Below are 16,473 nucleotides of genomic sequence, written 5' to 3' on the forward strand. Positions count from 1 at the left end.
AGGATTTTTATTTTTGTAATTTTTAAATTTTTTAATGTTTTATTTTTTGAGTCTTGCTGTGTCACCCAGACTGGAGTACAAAGGCACAATCTCAGCTCACTGCAACCTCCACCTCCCAGATTCAAGCGATTCTCCTGCCTCAGGCTCCCGAGTAGCTGAAACTACAGGCACGCACCACCACACCCGGCTAAGTTTTGTACTTTTAGTAAAGATGGGGTTTCACCAGGTTGGCCAGGCTGGTCTCGAACTCCTGACCTCAGGTGATCCACCCACCTGGGCCTCCCAAAGTTCTGGGATTACAGGTGTGAGCCACCATGCCCAGCCAGATTTTTAAACATTGGATTTTGTTAAGGCAAACGTGGGCTTTGAAATAATATGAAAAGAGAATTGTCTCTTCATAGCATTCCACATTATTAACTCCAGCCTACTAAAATCCCTTCAAACGATGCATTTTTGGAGGCTCTGGCACATCCTCATTATTATAACAGGCCTGTCACTCCCCTCCACCCACAGACGTGGACTCAACAAGCTCAGTGCTGTGTCTAAGACCACACAGCCTTCGGCATGGTCAAGGGCCAGTGAGGGGCAAGGTCAAGACGTGAACCCAGGTCTCTCTTCCCCGAGAGCCCATGCTGCAGTCAATAAAGAAGCAGCCCAAATCAGACAGAGTCCTTATATGGCTTTTCTGATCTAGCTGGGAGGAGGAGGGGTCCACACAGTCATCTCGTAAATATTTATCGAACACTGACTTACACATCGACGCTTCGGCGGTGAACGAGACCCGCAGGTCTGTAGTGTGGTTATGCTGGAGGTTTCTAGGAAGCCGTGATCCTCGGACTGAGTCTTAGCAATGAGCAGGAATTCATCTCCCCAGCCTGGGCCAGTGAAGCGGGGCACGTCGGGGTCATGGGATGAGCTGTGGGAACAGCATGTGCAAAAGCAGGGAGCTTGGCACAGGCTAGATGCCGAAGGCTGACAGGCTAAGTCCCGAGATTCATCTTTCTGGCAGATTCTCCTAAACACAAGGCACTTGCAGCACAGGCCAATGACGCAATGAGCTTCAGCCCAGCTCCCTCTCCCTCACTCACTTCTGAGTGTTGAGTACGATGGCGCCCGAGAGATAACCATCAGGTAGACCCCTCGCTGAACTTAGACACATGGTTTGCTGATCCCCTAAATGTCCACAAAGCCTTGGCCAGGGTAGAGGGGTGCGGTTGAAGAGCTCATAGTGCAAACAAGCTGTGTTGAAAGTCCCCCAAACTTTTGGCAAGTTTGATTTCAAGTCTTGGTTCCACTGTAAACTAGCCACACAGCCTCCTAAATGTCAGCCTCCCGGACTCAGTTGCACTTTCTGTAAAATGGGACTGAAAACAGCTGCCTCTCTGCTAGAGTCCAAATGCATCTCAAAGCTCTGGGCAGTGCGGGAGAAATGTGGCTCCTGTCGCTTTGATTTGCCAGCCGTGGGTCTCACCATTGACCCTAGGACCTGAAAGCTCTGTGCATTCCCCTTCCAGCCTCTGCTGTGTGCTGAAATCTGGTGTGTTTTCATGAGGTCTTGGAGCCGTTATCTTACTTGTGGTCTTATGGGCTCAGTTTTGCAACTCTGGCAAAAGAGAACAAAATCTTCCAGAGAGCATTTCTGCTGTGTTGTCCCGTGGTACCCAGCGATATTTCATTATCAGTGAGTGGCCGAGCAGACAGGATGCGGGGGCATCTCTCTAGGAGTGACGAATGCACCCAGGCCCTTCCTGGGAGCATCAGGGGTAGAAGAGCAGAGTTAGAGTGGCAGCCTCACTCCCCAGGTACCGAAGTGCACTCAGGGCAGCCACCAAAGCGTGAGCTCTTTTAGGACGCTAGGAGGGTACTCTGCAGGGGGCATCCATCTGCCAGAGGTCAAAGGTCAGAGGTCAGCTAATCAAATCTGGGTCAAAGGTGAGTGGACAGCACCGATGGTGGGGGGGTTGTGTTTGTGTTGGTGGAATGTCGCCATGATGCGAGGGTCTCCTTCGTCTCCCATGGTGGTGACACATTGGTGCCTTCTCATCAACAGAGGCACCATGTGACCCGGGAGGCCCGAGCCCTGGCTCCCCCAGCCCAGCAGCCTTCCCAAGAGGCAGAAGAGGGTGGAAGAGAACTTTAGGGCAAGATTCGGTTGTTTTGTTTGGGAGTCCCCTTCCCCCTGCATGGGTGGGGAGGGGCTTGGGATTTTCAAATCCAGAGGGAAGCCCGCTCCGGGGGAGGCAGCAGGGCACTAAGCCAAGGGCACACCTGGGCCTCGAGGTTAGAAGAGCTGCATTCCGGCTCCAGACTTGCTGCTCACCCTGGGCAGGTTCCTTCAATTCCATGGACTTCAACCTCCTCATCTGTAGAGTGGGGGTGATGGAGCCCAGACTCTGGAAAATCAGGAGGGTGAGAGGAGGTCACGGAGGTCAGGCACTCACACCGCAACTGGCGCAGGGCAGGTCTTCCCTGGCGGCCCCCTTCGCCCTGAGGGTCGCTGGCGTGAGCTCCTTCTTGACGTTGGCAAGCCCAGGTGGCCTGGGCACTTGGAGGTCCCATCCCGTTTGGAAAGCGTTTGTGTGTTTTCATTGTCAATGGAAAAGGGGCGGAAGTGCTTCGGCCCTGGTTCTGACTGAGCTGTCTCAGCAGTGGGGTAGAATGGGCGGTGTGGGCCAGGGCTGCCGGGCACCGCCCCTGTGAACTGGGCCTCAGCTGACTGGTTTGTGGCTTTGGCAGATGGCACCAACCAGGTTCCGGCCAGGACCCTGGCCTCGGCCTCCTAACTTGCCTGTCTGCCTCCCTCGTGTCTCCTCTTTACAACAGCCAGGGGCATATTTGGAAGCAGTCCTGTCCACCCATGTGTTATCTGATGTGTGTTGGTCTGTTAAGCCGGCTACAGCAAAGTACCACAGACTTAAACAATGGGAATTTAGTTTCCCACAGTTCTGGAGGCCAGACGTCTAAGATCAAGGTGCTGGCTGGGCTGCTTTCTCCTGGGGCCTCTCTCCGTGGCTGGCAGATGGCGTCTTCTCCCTGTGTCCTCACGTGGTCATCCTCTGCGTGTCTCGGTCCTAATCTCTTCTAGTGAGGACACTGGTCAGCTTGCTTAGGGCCCAACCTCATGGCCTCACATTACCTTAATCACCTCCGCAAAGGCCCTGTCTCCAAATACATCGCATTTGGAGGTCCTGGACATTAAGGCTCCAATGTGTGAGTTTGGAGAAACCCAGCTCAACCTATAGCTGTGTGCTTGTTCCTGTGCACCGAGCACTGGGCTCTGGGGGTACAAACCGGAATGAGGTTCTGGCCCTTTTATGGTTACTTTTCTTTTTTTTATTTTTTTGAGATGAAGTTTCACTCTTGTCGCCCAGGCTGGAGTGCAGTGGCATGATCTCAGCTCACTGCAACCTCCACCACCCGGGTTCAAGTGATTCTCCTGCCTTGGCCTCCCAAGTAGCTGGGATTACAGGCATGCACCACCACGCCCGACTAATTTTATATTTTTAGCACAGACGGGGTTTCTCCATGTTGGCCAGTCTGGTGTCGAACTTCTCAGGTGATCCACCTGCCTCGGCCTCCCAAAGTGCTAGGATTTCAGGCGTGGGCCACCACGCCCAGCCTATGGTTACTTTTCTGCTTAAAATCTCCTGTGTTCTCCTGCCCCCCAAATGTAGCAGGAGCCATCCAGATCTGGAGGAACCTCGTCCCCTCCCAAGCAGGGACCCCCCAACCCCCAGGCCCTCTGGGCTGAAGTCAGACCCAACCGCTTTCAGAGCCAGCAGTACTGGCATGCCACCAAGAATGGCAGGCCTGTGTTTCCCAGGTTGGCGGCTTTTGTGGTGCACATGAGGGCACTTGGAGAACCCCCTCTCCATTCCTCTCCCCTTTTCCTCCTGTTCTCTTCCAACGTGGAGGTTTCACTAAACCCCATGGTTCTCCCAACTCTAAAGCTTCACCTGAGACTTCATAACTTCTCTTTGGAATCCTTAGAGACGCACCAGCCTCTAAGCTGTAGAAGTCCTTTTAATATTCAGAATGAAGGCGGCCAGTCAGCTCTCCCGGGGCAGCCCACACTGGCTTGGGAGGACATGCCGGAGCACTCATCTAAAAACAGCATTTGTCTCCTGTTTCCTTGCTTTGGCATTTTGTTTTATTTTGTTACGCGCAGGTTGGCCCTCCCTAATCTGACAATCCAAAATCCGAAATGCTTCAAAATCCAAAACTTTTTGAGCACTGCCCTGAAGCCACATGTGGAAAATTCCACACCTGACGTCATGTGATGGGTTGCAGTCAAAATACAGTGAAAACTTTGTTCCATGCACAAAATTATTTTAACATGTTGGATAAAATTACCTTCAGGCTACGGGTATAAGGTGTATCTCAAAGATAAACAAATTTTGTGTTTAGATTGTGTCCTATCCCCAAGAGATCTCATTATGTACATGCAGATGTGCCAAAACCTGAAAAATCCAAAATCTGAAACACTTCTGGACCCAAGCATTTCGGATTAGGGATACTCAACTTGTAATCCTTAAAAAAAGAAAAAAAGGAAAAGAAAATAGACAAGTACAAAGCATAGGCCCACCACAGAGGCTCTGAAGACGCCCTCCTATGGCCACCATTTCACAGTTCCTGGCAACTCTGCCTGTTCACCTTACATGAACAGATGTCACCATCTTGCCATTATTTGCTTGAGATTTAAAAAATAGAAATAAGGGCCATGCGCAGTGGCCCCTGCCTATAATCTCAGGACTTTGGGAGGCTGAGATAGGTGATTGCTTAAGCCTAGAAGTTCAAGACCAGCCTGGGCAACATGGTGAAACCTCCATCTCTACAAAAAATAAACAAAAAATTAGCCTGGCATGGTGGCGTATACCTGTAGTCCCAGCTACTCAGGAGGCTGAGGTGGGAGGATCACTTGAGCCCAGGAAGTCCAGGCTGCAGTTAGCCATGATTGTACCACTGTACTCTAGCCTGGGTGACAGAGTGAGACCCTGTCTCAAAAAAAAAAAATTGAAATAAGATATTAAAGGTAAAGATGAGGCCGGGCACGGTGGCTCAAGCCTGTAATCCCAGCACCTTGGGAGGCCGAGACGGGCGGATCACGAGGTCAGGAGATCAAGACCATCCTGGCTAACACGGTGAAACCCCGTCTCTACTAAAAATACAAAAAACTAGCCGGGCGAGGTGGCGGGCGCCTGTAGTCCCAGCTACTCGGGAGGCTGAGGCAGGAGAATGGCGTAAACACGGGAGGTGGAGCTTGCAGTGAGCTGAGATCCGGCCATTGCACTCCGGGCTGGGCGACAGAGCGAGACTCCATCTCAAAAAAAAAAAAAAAAAGGTAAAGATGAAACCTCTCATTTTCTCCTCCCTACTCATCCTCTACTTCAGAGTCAATCCCCACCATGAGCTTGCTCTGAATTCAGTCCCGGTTTTACGACACACACATACACACCATATACATACACACACACGTACACATACATGTTTATGTGTATATGTATGTATATGTCCATATATGATACAAATTAGTTTTATGTTTTTAATTTGCGCAAATAGTAGCACTAGCATAATGTTCTACAACTTGCTTTTTAAAGTCACCACCACACCAAGATTTCTTTGTGCCGATGCTCACACAGCCCCAGCCCTCCCTTTTGCCCACTGTGTAATATTCCACCACGTGCTCCTGCCCCAACCCTAGGCATGCTGTGTTTACCAGTCCCCCTACTGATAACCATCTGAGTGGTGCCCGCCGGTGATTTAGACCAGAGCAGGGTCTTCATCTCATGGGTTCACAGCAGAGTTGCATCAGCAGTTTATGCTTCGTGCCTTTGGGGTCCCTGCTCCTCCCGTGGCTAAAGTGTGGAGCAAAACAAGCGGAGCATCGTCGTGACACCAGGGGGACGTTTGTGACGCCGATTACCGCACTCTCAACCTCAGCCAGCGTCAGAGTTTTCTGGCGTTTCTTCTTTGAGGCTGGCCGCCTACAGCTGGAAATGCTCATATATGGTGGTGTGACTAACCTGAGAGAGAGAGAGATCAGGGATCCTGAGAAGTTCTGCATTCTTGGTCTGCTTCCCAGCAGGACGAGTGAGCGCGCAGAGGTCCTGCCTACACGGCCCCAGGCTGGGCTTCGGAGGAGGGCAGCCCGTCTGGCCCGCTGCAAAGCAAGCCAAGCCCCTCCTCTCCGCATGGCGTTATTTTTGTCTGAGGCGCAGGCTCAGTCAGGACCCTGGAGAGTTTCCAGGGGTCAGGAATGGGAACCTCAGCATTCCCATAGCTCTTTGGCTCAGCCTCTGTCGCCTGGTGCCAACGTTTCTGCTTCCTGGGATGCCCATCTTGGCCTCCGTCCATCCCCTCTGTGCCTTGATCTACATCTCCCCCCTGCCCCATCCGAGGATGCCCACCTTGCACTGCCACTGTCCCAGCCAACTTGACCGGTAAACACCTGGTTGGTGCTATGGGGGTGACGACCAGGGACGACTCATGTGAAGAACTGAGCCCCACGGAGTTCCCATAGGTCAGCTTGAGGCACGGCCACCACCCAACCCTCCAGACAGAGCTGCTTCCTCTGGCCCCTGAGGGCCTGGCACTGTCTTTAGAGTCAGCCTTGTCCTGCCATGTGGGGACTGTGGGTTTCCTCCTCCATGTCCCCGACCTAACTGTGAGCTCCTTGAGGCCAGGGACAGAGTCCTCTTCGTCTTCACATCCCCAGTCTCCATCTCAGAGTCCAGCACAAAATAAGGCACTCGATGGAGGTGACTGGGTGGCCCAGACTCTCCCCTGGGAGGAAAGCAGAGAGGAGGGTTGTGCGTGGACGCACTTGTTCAAGCCCTTCCTTGTCTTCTTGGGCCAATAACATACATTCTTCAGGGGGCCGGGCGCGGTGGCTCAAGCCTGTAATCCCAGCACTTTGGGAGGCCGAGACGGGCGGATCACGAGGTCAGGAGATCGAAACCATCCTGGCTAACATGGTGAAACCCCGTCTCTACTAAAAAATACAAAAAAACTAGCCGGGCGAGGTGGCGGGCGCCTGTAGTCCCAGCTACTCGGGAGGCTGAGGCAGGAGAATGGCGTAAACCCGGGAGGCGGAGCTTGCAGTGAGCTGAGATCCGGCCACTGCACTCCAGCCTGGGCGACAGAGTGAGACTCCCTCTCAAAAAAAAAAAAAAAAACATACATTCTTCAGATGAAGCCAGGAGGTGGAGGTCTGTGGTTCGTGACCCTATAATGGAGGGGAGGTAGTTGGCCCCCAGAGACAGAGGTGCCAAGGTAGCTTGCTGGAAAATTCTGGGTCTTTGTAATCATCATTTCGGATCTCAGCGTCTCTGCTTACCAGGAGGCTGGCCTTGGGCTTGTCTTGTTGCCACACTAAGCCACAGCTTTCTTATCTGTAAAATGGGGATGAGAACGGCCTGACCTCCTGGGTTGTCATGGTGACTGGGAATAACATAAACGACGGGCCTGCGTAGGTGCTTATGAAGGGTTTTCTGAGGGAACAAAAGGCGGAGGCCTTGGTTGGACTTCGTTCTGGGCAGCTGTGTCTTAGTGTGCGACAGATGTGCGGGTGGGGCCTGGGGCGAGGGCCGTGATGAGAGAAGCCATATGTCAACCACTTTTGGTAAACTGAGTTTGACTTCGCAGGGACTAGAAGTTTGCTCTCAATGTTGGTTCACGGAGCATGACTTTAGCAATCCCCTTGGGGCAGGAGATAGAAGCTAATTTGTGCCAGAGATTCACCTGAATCCTGAATAAATAAGAGATGCTGACTCCTAGTTAGAAAATGCAGGGACTTGGCCAGGCGCGGTGGCTCAAGCCTGTAATCCCAGCACTTTGGGAGGCCGAGACGGGCGGATCACAAGGTCAGGAGATCGAGACCATCCTGGCTAACACGGTGAAACCCCGTCTCTACTAAAAAATACAAAAAACTAGCCGGGCGAGGTGGCGGGCGCCTGTAGTCCCAGCTACTCGAGAGGCTGAGGCAGGAGAATGGCGGGAACCCGGGAGGCGGAGCTTGCAGTGAGCTGAGATCTGGCCACTGCACTCCAGCCTGGGCGACAGAGCGAGACTCCGTCTCAAAAAAAAAAAAAAAAAAAGAAAATGCAGGGACTCAGGCCGGGCGTGGTGGCTCAAGCCTGTAATCCCAGCACTTTGGGAGGCCAAGACGGGCAGATCACGAGGTCAGGAGATCGAGACCATCCTGGCTAACATGGTGAAACCCCGTCTCTACTAAAAAAAATACAAAAAAACTAGCCGGGCGAGGTGGCGGGCGCCTGTAGTCCCAGCTACTCGGGAGGCTGAGGCAGGAGAATGGCGTAAAACCCGGGAGGCGGAGCTTGCAGTGAGCTGAGATCTGGCCACTGCACTCCAGCCGGGGCGACAGAGCGAGACCCCGTCTCAAAAAAAAAAAAGAAAAAAAGAAAAAAAAGAAAATGCAGGGACTCGCTCCAGGAAAACTTGAGTCCAGGAGGAGCTGTTCTAGGTTATCCTCTTTGGAATCCTGACAGCTCGCCTCGCTGGGAACCCTTGGCGTAAATCCCAGCTCCACCACTTCCTGTCTGTGGCACCTTGCTTGTTTAGCTTCTGTGGGCCCCAGTTTCCACATCTGTAAAATGGAGAGAGTCGTGTGTGCTGAGTTTGCTGCTCGAGCCAGCGCTGTGACCGGCTCCTACTAATGCGGCTTCTCCTACCGCCCTCTGCTTCCTTTCAGAGCTCGAGCGCCCAGCTCTGTCCCAGGAGCCCAGGCTGTCCTGTGAGTCCCATAGTTGCTGCAGGAGTGGAGCCATGAGCTGTGTCCTGGGCGGTGTCATCCCCTTGGGGCTGCTGTTCCTGGTCTGCGGATCCCAAGGCTACCTCCTGCCCAACGTCACTCTCTTAGAGGAGCTGCTCAGCAAATACCAGCACAACGAGTCTCACTCCCGGGTCCGCAGAGCCATCCCCAGGGAGGACAAGGAGGAGATCCTCATGCTGCACAACAAGCTTCGGGGCCAGGTGCAGCCTCAGGCCTCCAACATGGAGTACATGGTGAGCACCAGCTCTGGCCACAGGGGCTGGCACTGGGGGTGGGGCCCAGGCCACCAGCCTGCTCTGTGCCCCAGCCAGTGCATGTGGTGGCTGGCTCAGGGTCTCCTCTGGCAGAGGAGGACCCCGGCTCTGTTCTCTTTGTTTTGAGACAAACTCTGTCCCCCAAAATGCTGGGATTACAGGCGTGAGCCACCGTGCCCGGCCTGTTTGTTTGTTTTTGAGACAGAGTCTTGCCCTGTTGCCCAGACTGGAGTGCAATGGTGCCATCTCAGCTCACTGCAACCTCTGGCTCCTGGGTTCAAGTGATTCTCCTGACTCAGCCTCCTGAGTAGCTGGGATTACAGGCGTGCACCGCCATGCCAGGCTAATTTTTTTTATTTTTATTAGAGATAGGGTTTCACCATGTTGGCCGGGCTGGTCACAAACTCCTGATCTCAAGTGATCCACCCTCCTCAGCTTCCCAAAGTGCTAGGATTACAGGCGTGAGCCACCATGCCCGGCCTGTACATATTTATTGAATGTGTGGGTAGGAGGCAGGCTGGCCTCCCGGCTCTGCTTCTCTGCCTTCCACACAGCCGGGATTTAATCAACTGGTGAATTCTATGTATTTTTGAGTGTCTCACGTGAGTCCAGTACCCTGTGAGATTCTTGTTATAAAGAGGTGGACAAAGTAGATAAGGTCCCCGTCCACACCGCATCTCTGGACTCATGAAGCCAGGAAGGATTTGTGGAGCACCTTCGATGTGCCTGGCACTGTCCTGGATTCCGGGAGGAGGCATAATTATGAGTTATGCAGAGTTACAAGAAGAAATACGGGAGCTGCAAGAAAGAACATTACGGGTGGGAGAAACCTGACTGAGATGGAGGTGTTGGGGTGCCCACTCTGCGGAGGAGCCATCTCAGTTAAGACCTGAAGAGTGAGCGTGGTTGAGTGAGTAAGCGTGCAGGGAAGGGTGTTCTGGGCAGAAGGAACAGAAGGTGTGAAACCGCCACCACCTCGTGAATTTCTTTCCTTAATGGGAGAAAAGCTTCGGGTCTCAGAGGAGCTCTCAAAAAGCCAGTGGGACCACGGCTCATTTCTGAGGGAGTGAGGCCATTGCAAGAGGTCAGAGAGGCAGGCAGGGGCAAAGCACACAGGGCTTTGAGGCTAGCTGAGGAGCCTGCCTTTTTTCTATGAGGAATAGGGTTTTGTTATTGCTGAAATGGGGGTGAAAAGAAAAAAAAGAAAAAGGGTTTATTTGCAGGCGAGGATACTTTTATGACTGTGAAGCACTTTTTTTTTTTTTTTTTTTTTTTTTTTTTTTTTTTTGAGACGTAGTTTCACTCTTTCACCCAGGCTGGAGTGAAGTGGTGTGATCTCGGCTCACTGCAACCCCGACCCCTGGATTCAAGCAATTCTCCTGTCTTGGCCTCCCAAGTAGCTGGGATTATAAGTGCCTACCCCCAAAACCGGCTAATTTTTGTATTTTCAGTAGAGACGAGGTTTGCCATGTTGGCCAGGCTGGTCTCAAATTCCTGACCTCAGCTGATCCACCCACCTCGGCCTCCCAAAGTGCTCGGATTACAGGTGTGAGCCACCATGCCCGGCCGTGAAACACTTTTGCTGCTGTGCATGTTGGGGATTGGAGGGCCCAGCAGGAAGCAGGGAGGCTGCTGGGAGGTGGCTCAGTCAGCAGGTGACGGGCAGGTGAGGAGGGAAGGGGCGGGATTTGGGCGGGAGGCGGGAAGTGAAGAACAAAGAGCCGTTCTGAGACCTAGGAGGCGTTGCCCATGGGTCAGGGCTACACTGGCTTTCTGGCTGGGCTTTCTGTCTTTCTCTGGACGCACTGCACCGTGAGAAAGGCTCCTGGAAGCAGCAACCCTGCCCGGGGGCTGTTTCTGAAGGGGCAGAGCAGAGGCAGGAAGCCCTGCAAGGCTTCCCTCAGAGTCACTGGCTTTCCCTGGTGCCTGCTTTAGCCTGAACACGCTCCCCTCCTCTTCTAAGTTTCTTTCTTTCTTTCTTTCTTTCTTTCTTTCTTTCTTTCTTTCTTTCTTTCTTTCTTTCTTTCTTTCTTTCTTTCTCTCTCTCTTTCTTTCTTTCTCTCTCTTTTTTCTTTCTCTCTCTCTCTCTTTCATCTTTCTTTTTTCTTTTTGATTTTTTTGAGATAGAGTCTAGCTCTGTCGCCCGGGCTGGAGTGCAGTGGCGTGATCTCAGCTCACTGCAACCTCCACTTTCCGGTTCAAGTGACTCTCCTGCCTCAGCCTCCTGAGTAACTGGACTATAGGCGCACACCACCACACCCGGCTAATTTCTGTATTTTTAGTAGAGGTGGGGTTTCACCACGTTAGCCAGGCTGGTCTCGAATTCCTGACCTCAGGTGATCCACCCACCTCAGCCTCCCAGAGTGCTGGGATTACAGGCATGAGCCACCGCGCCCGGCCTAAGTTTTTCTTTTTCACCCTCAATTTCTAAGATCAGAGGGGGCTTGTTGGAACATGCTGTTGGGAGAGTTGCTTTATGAGAAATGAAAGGAAAGGGGCCCCAGGAACGTTGAAACCCACCGAATGTCCCATCCGCGCATCCCTGGTGGCTTGGCCTTGGTCCTCATGGGACCAAGGAGGCCCCCCGTCTCTCTGGAGAGGTTGGGGCATGTGGGACTGAAGCTTGACTGAGCTCCAGGATCCCAGATGCTTCCCACATCCCGGTCTGCAGCAGGCCGGGTCCTTGTGGATGTTCTTCTGCCTGCACCGTGTGGTCCTCCCGGTTTCACGCAAGGCTTAGCGCCGGTGAAAGGAGCTTCTTTGCAACAGGGAAAGTCAGGCCGCCCGGGCAGCCCATAGCAGGCCTTTCATGTTTTCCTATTTGTTTACTTGGTGCTGTTTCAGGATTGGAGCTGAGATCGGGGTCCTTTGGTCTAAAAGGCCGGCCTGCTGGGGAGGCTGAGCCTTTGTGGATGCGACTGAGGCCACCTCAGAGCAGGGAGGCTGGAAGGGAGGGAAGGCAGGGCCCCTGCCACTCAGCCCGGCGCCCTCAGCACTGCACTGCGTTGCCCCTCGGCTCTGGTTCACACCCAAACAAGCAACGCAGATTTGAGAATTCGTCTTGGAAACGTGGCTTCCCGTTCAACCCTGCCTGCTGTGGCTTCAAGCCACAGTCCTTTGAAATAGGCTTAGCACTGAAAGGTGGATTCTGAAATCTCAAAGAGTCGAGCAGCCCGTTCTGAGGTTTTATGAGTGGACAGGCTCTGGAGCCAGACTGCCTGCCTCCAGCCAGCTCTGTTACTGGCCAGCTTTGTGACTTCGGGCAGATTGCTTAGCCTTTCTGTTTATGTTTCCTCATCTACACGATGGGAACAAGATACACTTTCTCGTAGGGTTGTTTGGAGGAGGCGATGAGATAAGGCATGATCAGTTCTTTTTTTTTTTTTTTTTTTTTTTTTTTTGAGACGGAGTCTTGCTCTGTAGCCCAGGCTGGAGTGCAGTGGCCGGATCTCAGCTCACTGCAAGCTCCGCCTCCCGGGTTCACGCCATTCTCCGGCCTCAGCCTCCCGTGTAGTTGGGACTACAGGCGCTGCCACCTCGCCCGGCTATTTTTTGTATTTTTTAGTAGAGACGGGGTTTCACCGTGTTAGCCAGGATGGTCTCGATCTCCTGACCTCGCGATCCGCCCATCTCGGCCTCCCAAAGTGCTGGGATTACAGGCTTGAGCCACCGCGCCCGGCCAGGCATGATCAGTTCTAAGTAAATGTGAATTATGCTGTTATCATTTAGTATATTGCACAGTCAGCATATTGCATTAGCATATTTTAGTAACTTCTTATTTTAGTGGGATGGGTCTGGCACTTGGTTACAGTATGCAAGGCAGGAAGAGCCCCCTTAGTAGCCAGACGAGAGGGGGTTGCGAGAGGCTTCCTGGCTGTGTGACCTCAGGCAGGTTACTTAACCTCTCCAAGACTTAAGGTTTGTTGCCCCTTGGCCACCGAGGAGTCTTGGTGGGACACGGGGAGAGAGGGAAGCGAGGCATGCGGTTGTGTTGGGCAGGTACTCCCTGCTGGGGGGTCCCAGGACTAAGACAGGACTGTCTTCCATGAGCATCTGCTGTGTGCCCGGGGCTGGGTGTGCAGAGGGCAGGGAGGCCAGCCTCTGCCTGCTTAGAGCTGGAGCACCTGTCGGGAGGACGCCAGGGAGGAAGGGCAGTGTCAACTGCCAGCTGTGAGCGGGGGCTGCCTGGCGTCTGTTCCTCCACAGAGGAGAAAGGACACGCTTGCTCTGCTCATGGGGTTCTCTCCCCAGGAGTCGTGTGTGTTCCTGGGGCCAGCTGTGGCAGGCGAAGCTGCAGAGCCTGTCTTCAGAGTCTCTGCCCAGATCGCCGCTCAGGCCCCGCTGATTCAGGCCGGGCCGCGCTGGGAGGTGAGCAGGGCTGGGCAAGCTGAAGGCGTCTCTTGTCAATTTCTTTTCATTGTGGTAAAATATACGGACTATAAAAGTGACCATTTTAACCATTTTTAAGTGTGCAGTTCTGTGGCACTAGGTACATTCACACTGTGGTGCAACCATCCCCACCATCCACCCTCTGGCACTTTCTTTTCTTTTCTTTCTTTCTTTTTTTGAGACAGTCTCACTTTGTCCACGCCTGGTTAATTTTTGTATTTTTAGTAGAGACGGGGTTTCACCATGTTGGCCAGGCTGGTCTCCAACTCCTGACCTCAAGTGATCCGCCCGTCTCTGCCTCCCAAAGTGCTGGGATTACAGGTGTGAGCCACTGAGCCGGGCCCATCTCCGGCACTTTCTATCTTCCGACTGAAATGCGGCACCCATTCGTCTCAGGGCCCTTCTTGCCGTGTTGCCCTGCGGGTAGCCAGTGAGAATCTAAAATCCCCTGCAGGGGCCCTCGGCTGCTTTTCCTTGCAGGCCTGAGTGTGGCTGATGTGGATAAAGCCTCTCTGACTGTAGCCAGGCCCTGGGCTGGGCACCTCGTGGGCTTACCCTCCCCATTACTGCCAACAGTGAGGGCTGTGGACATGCCCACGTTACCGATGAGGACAGTGAGGCTCAGACAGGATAACTGCATGCCTAGGCTCACACCGCCATTCCAGGACCAGCATTCAGAACACCGATCCAATGCCACACGAATAACTTATTTCTAGCCCCTGGCCTAGGAATAGCATCTGATTATTACCTGCTGTGGCCCACACATAACTGCATACATGGAGACAGCTCAGGCTCCAACGTCCTGAAGACCCGGGTTCAAATCCTGGTTCTGCAACTGGCTGACTGTGGGACCCAGGGAAAATGGCATTGCTTCTTCAGGCCTTGATTTGCTTGCCTGTGAAATGGAGATAAGAAGGGTCTACTTCAGAGGCCCCTTGTTAGAATGCAATGAAAAGATTGGGGTAAAGCCTGAGGCCTGGTGTGCTTGGAACATGCGTAAGGAGAGGAAACCGGGGTCATCGGGACAGGTTCCAGGCCAAGACCATCCCTAGAGATGGCTGCTGACCTTCCCTTTTCTTCTACACAGCAGCAGAGCATTGGCTGTAGGCTCCGCGGGAGCCCAGGCTGGGGCATTGCTGCATTTATGGTTCTTACGCCCCTCCCTCACCCTCACCTCCTGGTGCCTGTTTCTCCTCCTGCTGCAGACCTGGGATGACGAGCTGGAGAAGTCTGCGGCGGCATGGGCCAGTCAGTGCATCTGGGAGCATGGGCCCACCAGTCTGCTGGTGTCCATCGGGCAGAACCTGGCTGCCCACTGGGGCAGGTAAGAGCCACAAGCTTCTCTCCAGCTGCTGCAGGCCCTCATTGCTGTGTGCCGGGCTCAGCACTTGCCCATTATCAAGTTTAGCCTGCAAAGAGAGTGAGAGAGACCACCAGTTCCATCCATATTCTGGGTAACTGAGGCTCGGCACCCGGGAACACTCCTGAGTAACTGACAAAATGTATTCAAGCTTGGTTGGCTGACCCCAGACACTGATGATTGATTAAAGTTTGTAGTTTGGGCTTTCTTTCTTTCTCTTTTTCTTTTTTTTTCTTCTCTTTTTTTTTTTTTTTTTTTTTTGAGATAGGGTCTTATTCTGTCATTCAGGATGGAGTGCAGTGGCGCAATCTCGGCTCACTGCAACCTCCGCCTCGTGGGTTTAAGTGATTCTCGAGCCTCAGCCTCCCGAGTAGCTGGGACTATAGGCATGTGCCACCATGCCTGGCTAATTTTTGTATTTTTTGGTAGAGACAGGGTTTCACCAGGTTGGCCAGGGTGGTCTCGAACTCCTGGTCTCAAGTGATCCACCCACCTCAGCCTCCTCAAGTGCGGCGATTACAGGCATGAGCCACCCCGCCCAGCCTGTAGATGGGGTTTCCATTCCATCTCCTGTGCAGGGTTCCTGAGTCCCCGTTCCTGTGGGGTGAACGGCTCTGTTCGCGGTGGGTCATTTCTATCTGGTTCTGCTCACTGTTTAAGGCTGAGCCAGGTTCCACCCTGCTGGGAACATGCCCATTGCCTTCCCCGCGTCATCTGGCCGTCGGGAAGCTCACTAACTTCTCCAGACCCCCGGGGCTTCCCTGTCTGGCCGTGGTCTGTCCCCTCTCCTTCCCTGTCTGGCCGTGGTTTGTCACCTCTCTAGTAGGAGGCATTGACGGTTGTGTGTTAAATGCAGCTGACTGGCCTTCCCCAGAGTAACCTGGACCACGTATCCGTGCTCCCAAAGAGGCCAGAAGTCCCCTCCTGGGGGCTGAGGGCTGGTTTCTTTGGAGAAAGTGGGAAAATGTCTTTTGACCACACCCAGGATAACAACTAATGACCACATAAGACTTAACGACCAACCTGTGACCGTGCCATGCCCAAGGCCAGAGTGCACGTCCTCAGACCCATCCAGGACCTAGATTGACTTCCATTTTGCCCTAATTATTAAAAAGTTGGACTGGGCTTTAGACAGCCTCTTAAAATGTAGGTGAGGGTTTGCTTTCACTTCCCACAGAGGGATTTCCTAGGCTGGGTTTCATCAGGCCCCGGGCAGCCACACCTTCCTCTGCATCCGTGGGTTATCAGGACGAACCTGGGCAGGTGTCATGGTGGATCAACAGCTGTGACTTCAGAGGCAAATCCACACCATGGTTTTTTCTTTGGTGAAGTTAGCTTTTTATAAAAACTGTCTTACAGGCTGGGCATGGTGGCTCACGCCTGTAATCCCAGCCCTTTGGGAGGCCGAGGTGGGCGGAATACAAGGTCAGGAGTTCAAGACTATCCTGGCCAACATAGTGAAACCCCATTTCTACTAAAAATACAAAAAAATTAGCTGGGCATGGTGGCGGGCACCTGTAATCCCAGCAACTCGGGAGGCTGAGGCAAGAGAATCGCTTGAATACCGGAGGCGGAGGCTGCAGTGAGCCGGGATTGTGCCTGGGAGATAGTACAAGACTTCGTCTTGGGAAAAAAAAAAAAATCTTACAGTAACATGAAAGGCAAGTGTCTAGAGCAGG

At 53.1% G+C, this 16,473-nt stretch overlaps 2 protein-coding genes across 3 annotated transcripts in view; one reads left to right on the forward strand and one right to left on the reverse strand.

Annotated features, from left to right (window-relative positions):
- Positions 1-16,473, reverse strand: part of MEAK7 (MTOR associated protein, eak-7 homolog) — a 672,801-nt gene that overhangs the window by 370,442 nt on the left and 285,886 nt on the right. The gene's annotated exons all lie outside the window — the stretch shown is intronic.
- The window catches only part of CRISPLD2 (cysteine rich secretory protein LCCL domain containing 2), a 90,215-nt gene that overhangs the window by 11,809 nt on the left and 61,933 nt on the right, over positions 1-16,473 (forward strand). For both annotated transcript variants that reach the window (XM_050773665.1, XM_050773666.1), the window contains exons 2-3: positions 8,711-9,024; positions 14,640-14,758. In XM_050773665.1, the coding sequence (XP_050629622.1) occupies positions 8,785-9,024; positions 14,640-14,758 (359 nt within the window). In that variant the 5' untranslated portion in view covers positions 8,711-8,784. The remainder of the gene's footprint in view (positions 1-8,710; positions 9,025-14,639; positions 14,759-16,473) is intronic.

This window comes from Macaca thibetana, chromosome 20 (assembly GCF_024542745.1).
Source record: "Macaca thibetana thibetana isolate TM-01 chromosome 20, ASM2454274v1, whole genome shotgun sequence".
Lineage (NCBI taxonomy): Eukaryota > Metazoa > Chordata > Mammalia > Primates > Cercopithecidae > Macaca > Macaca thibetana.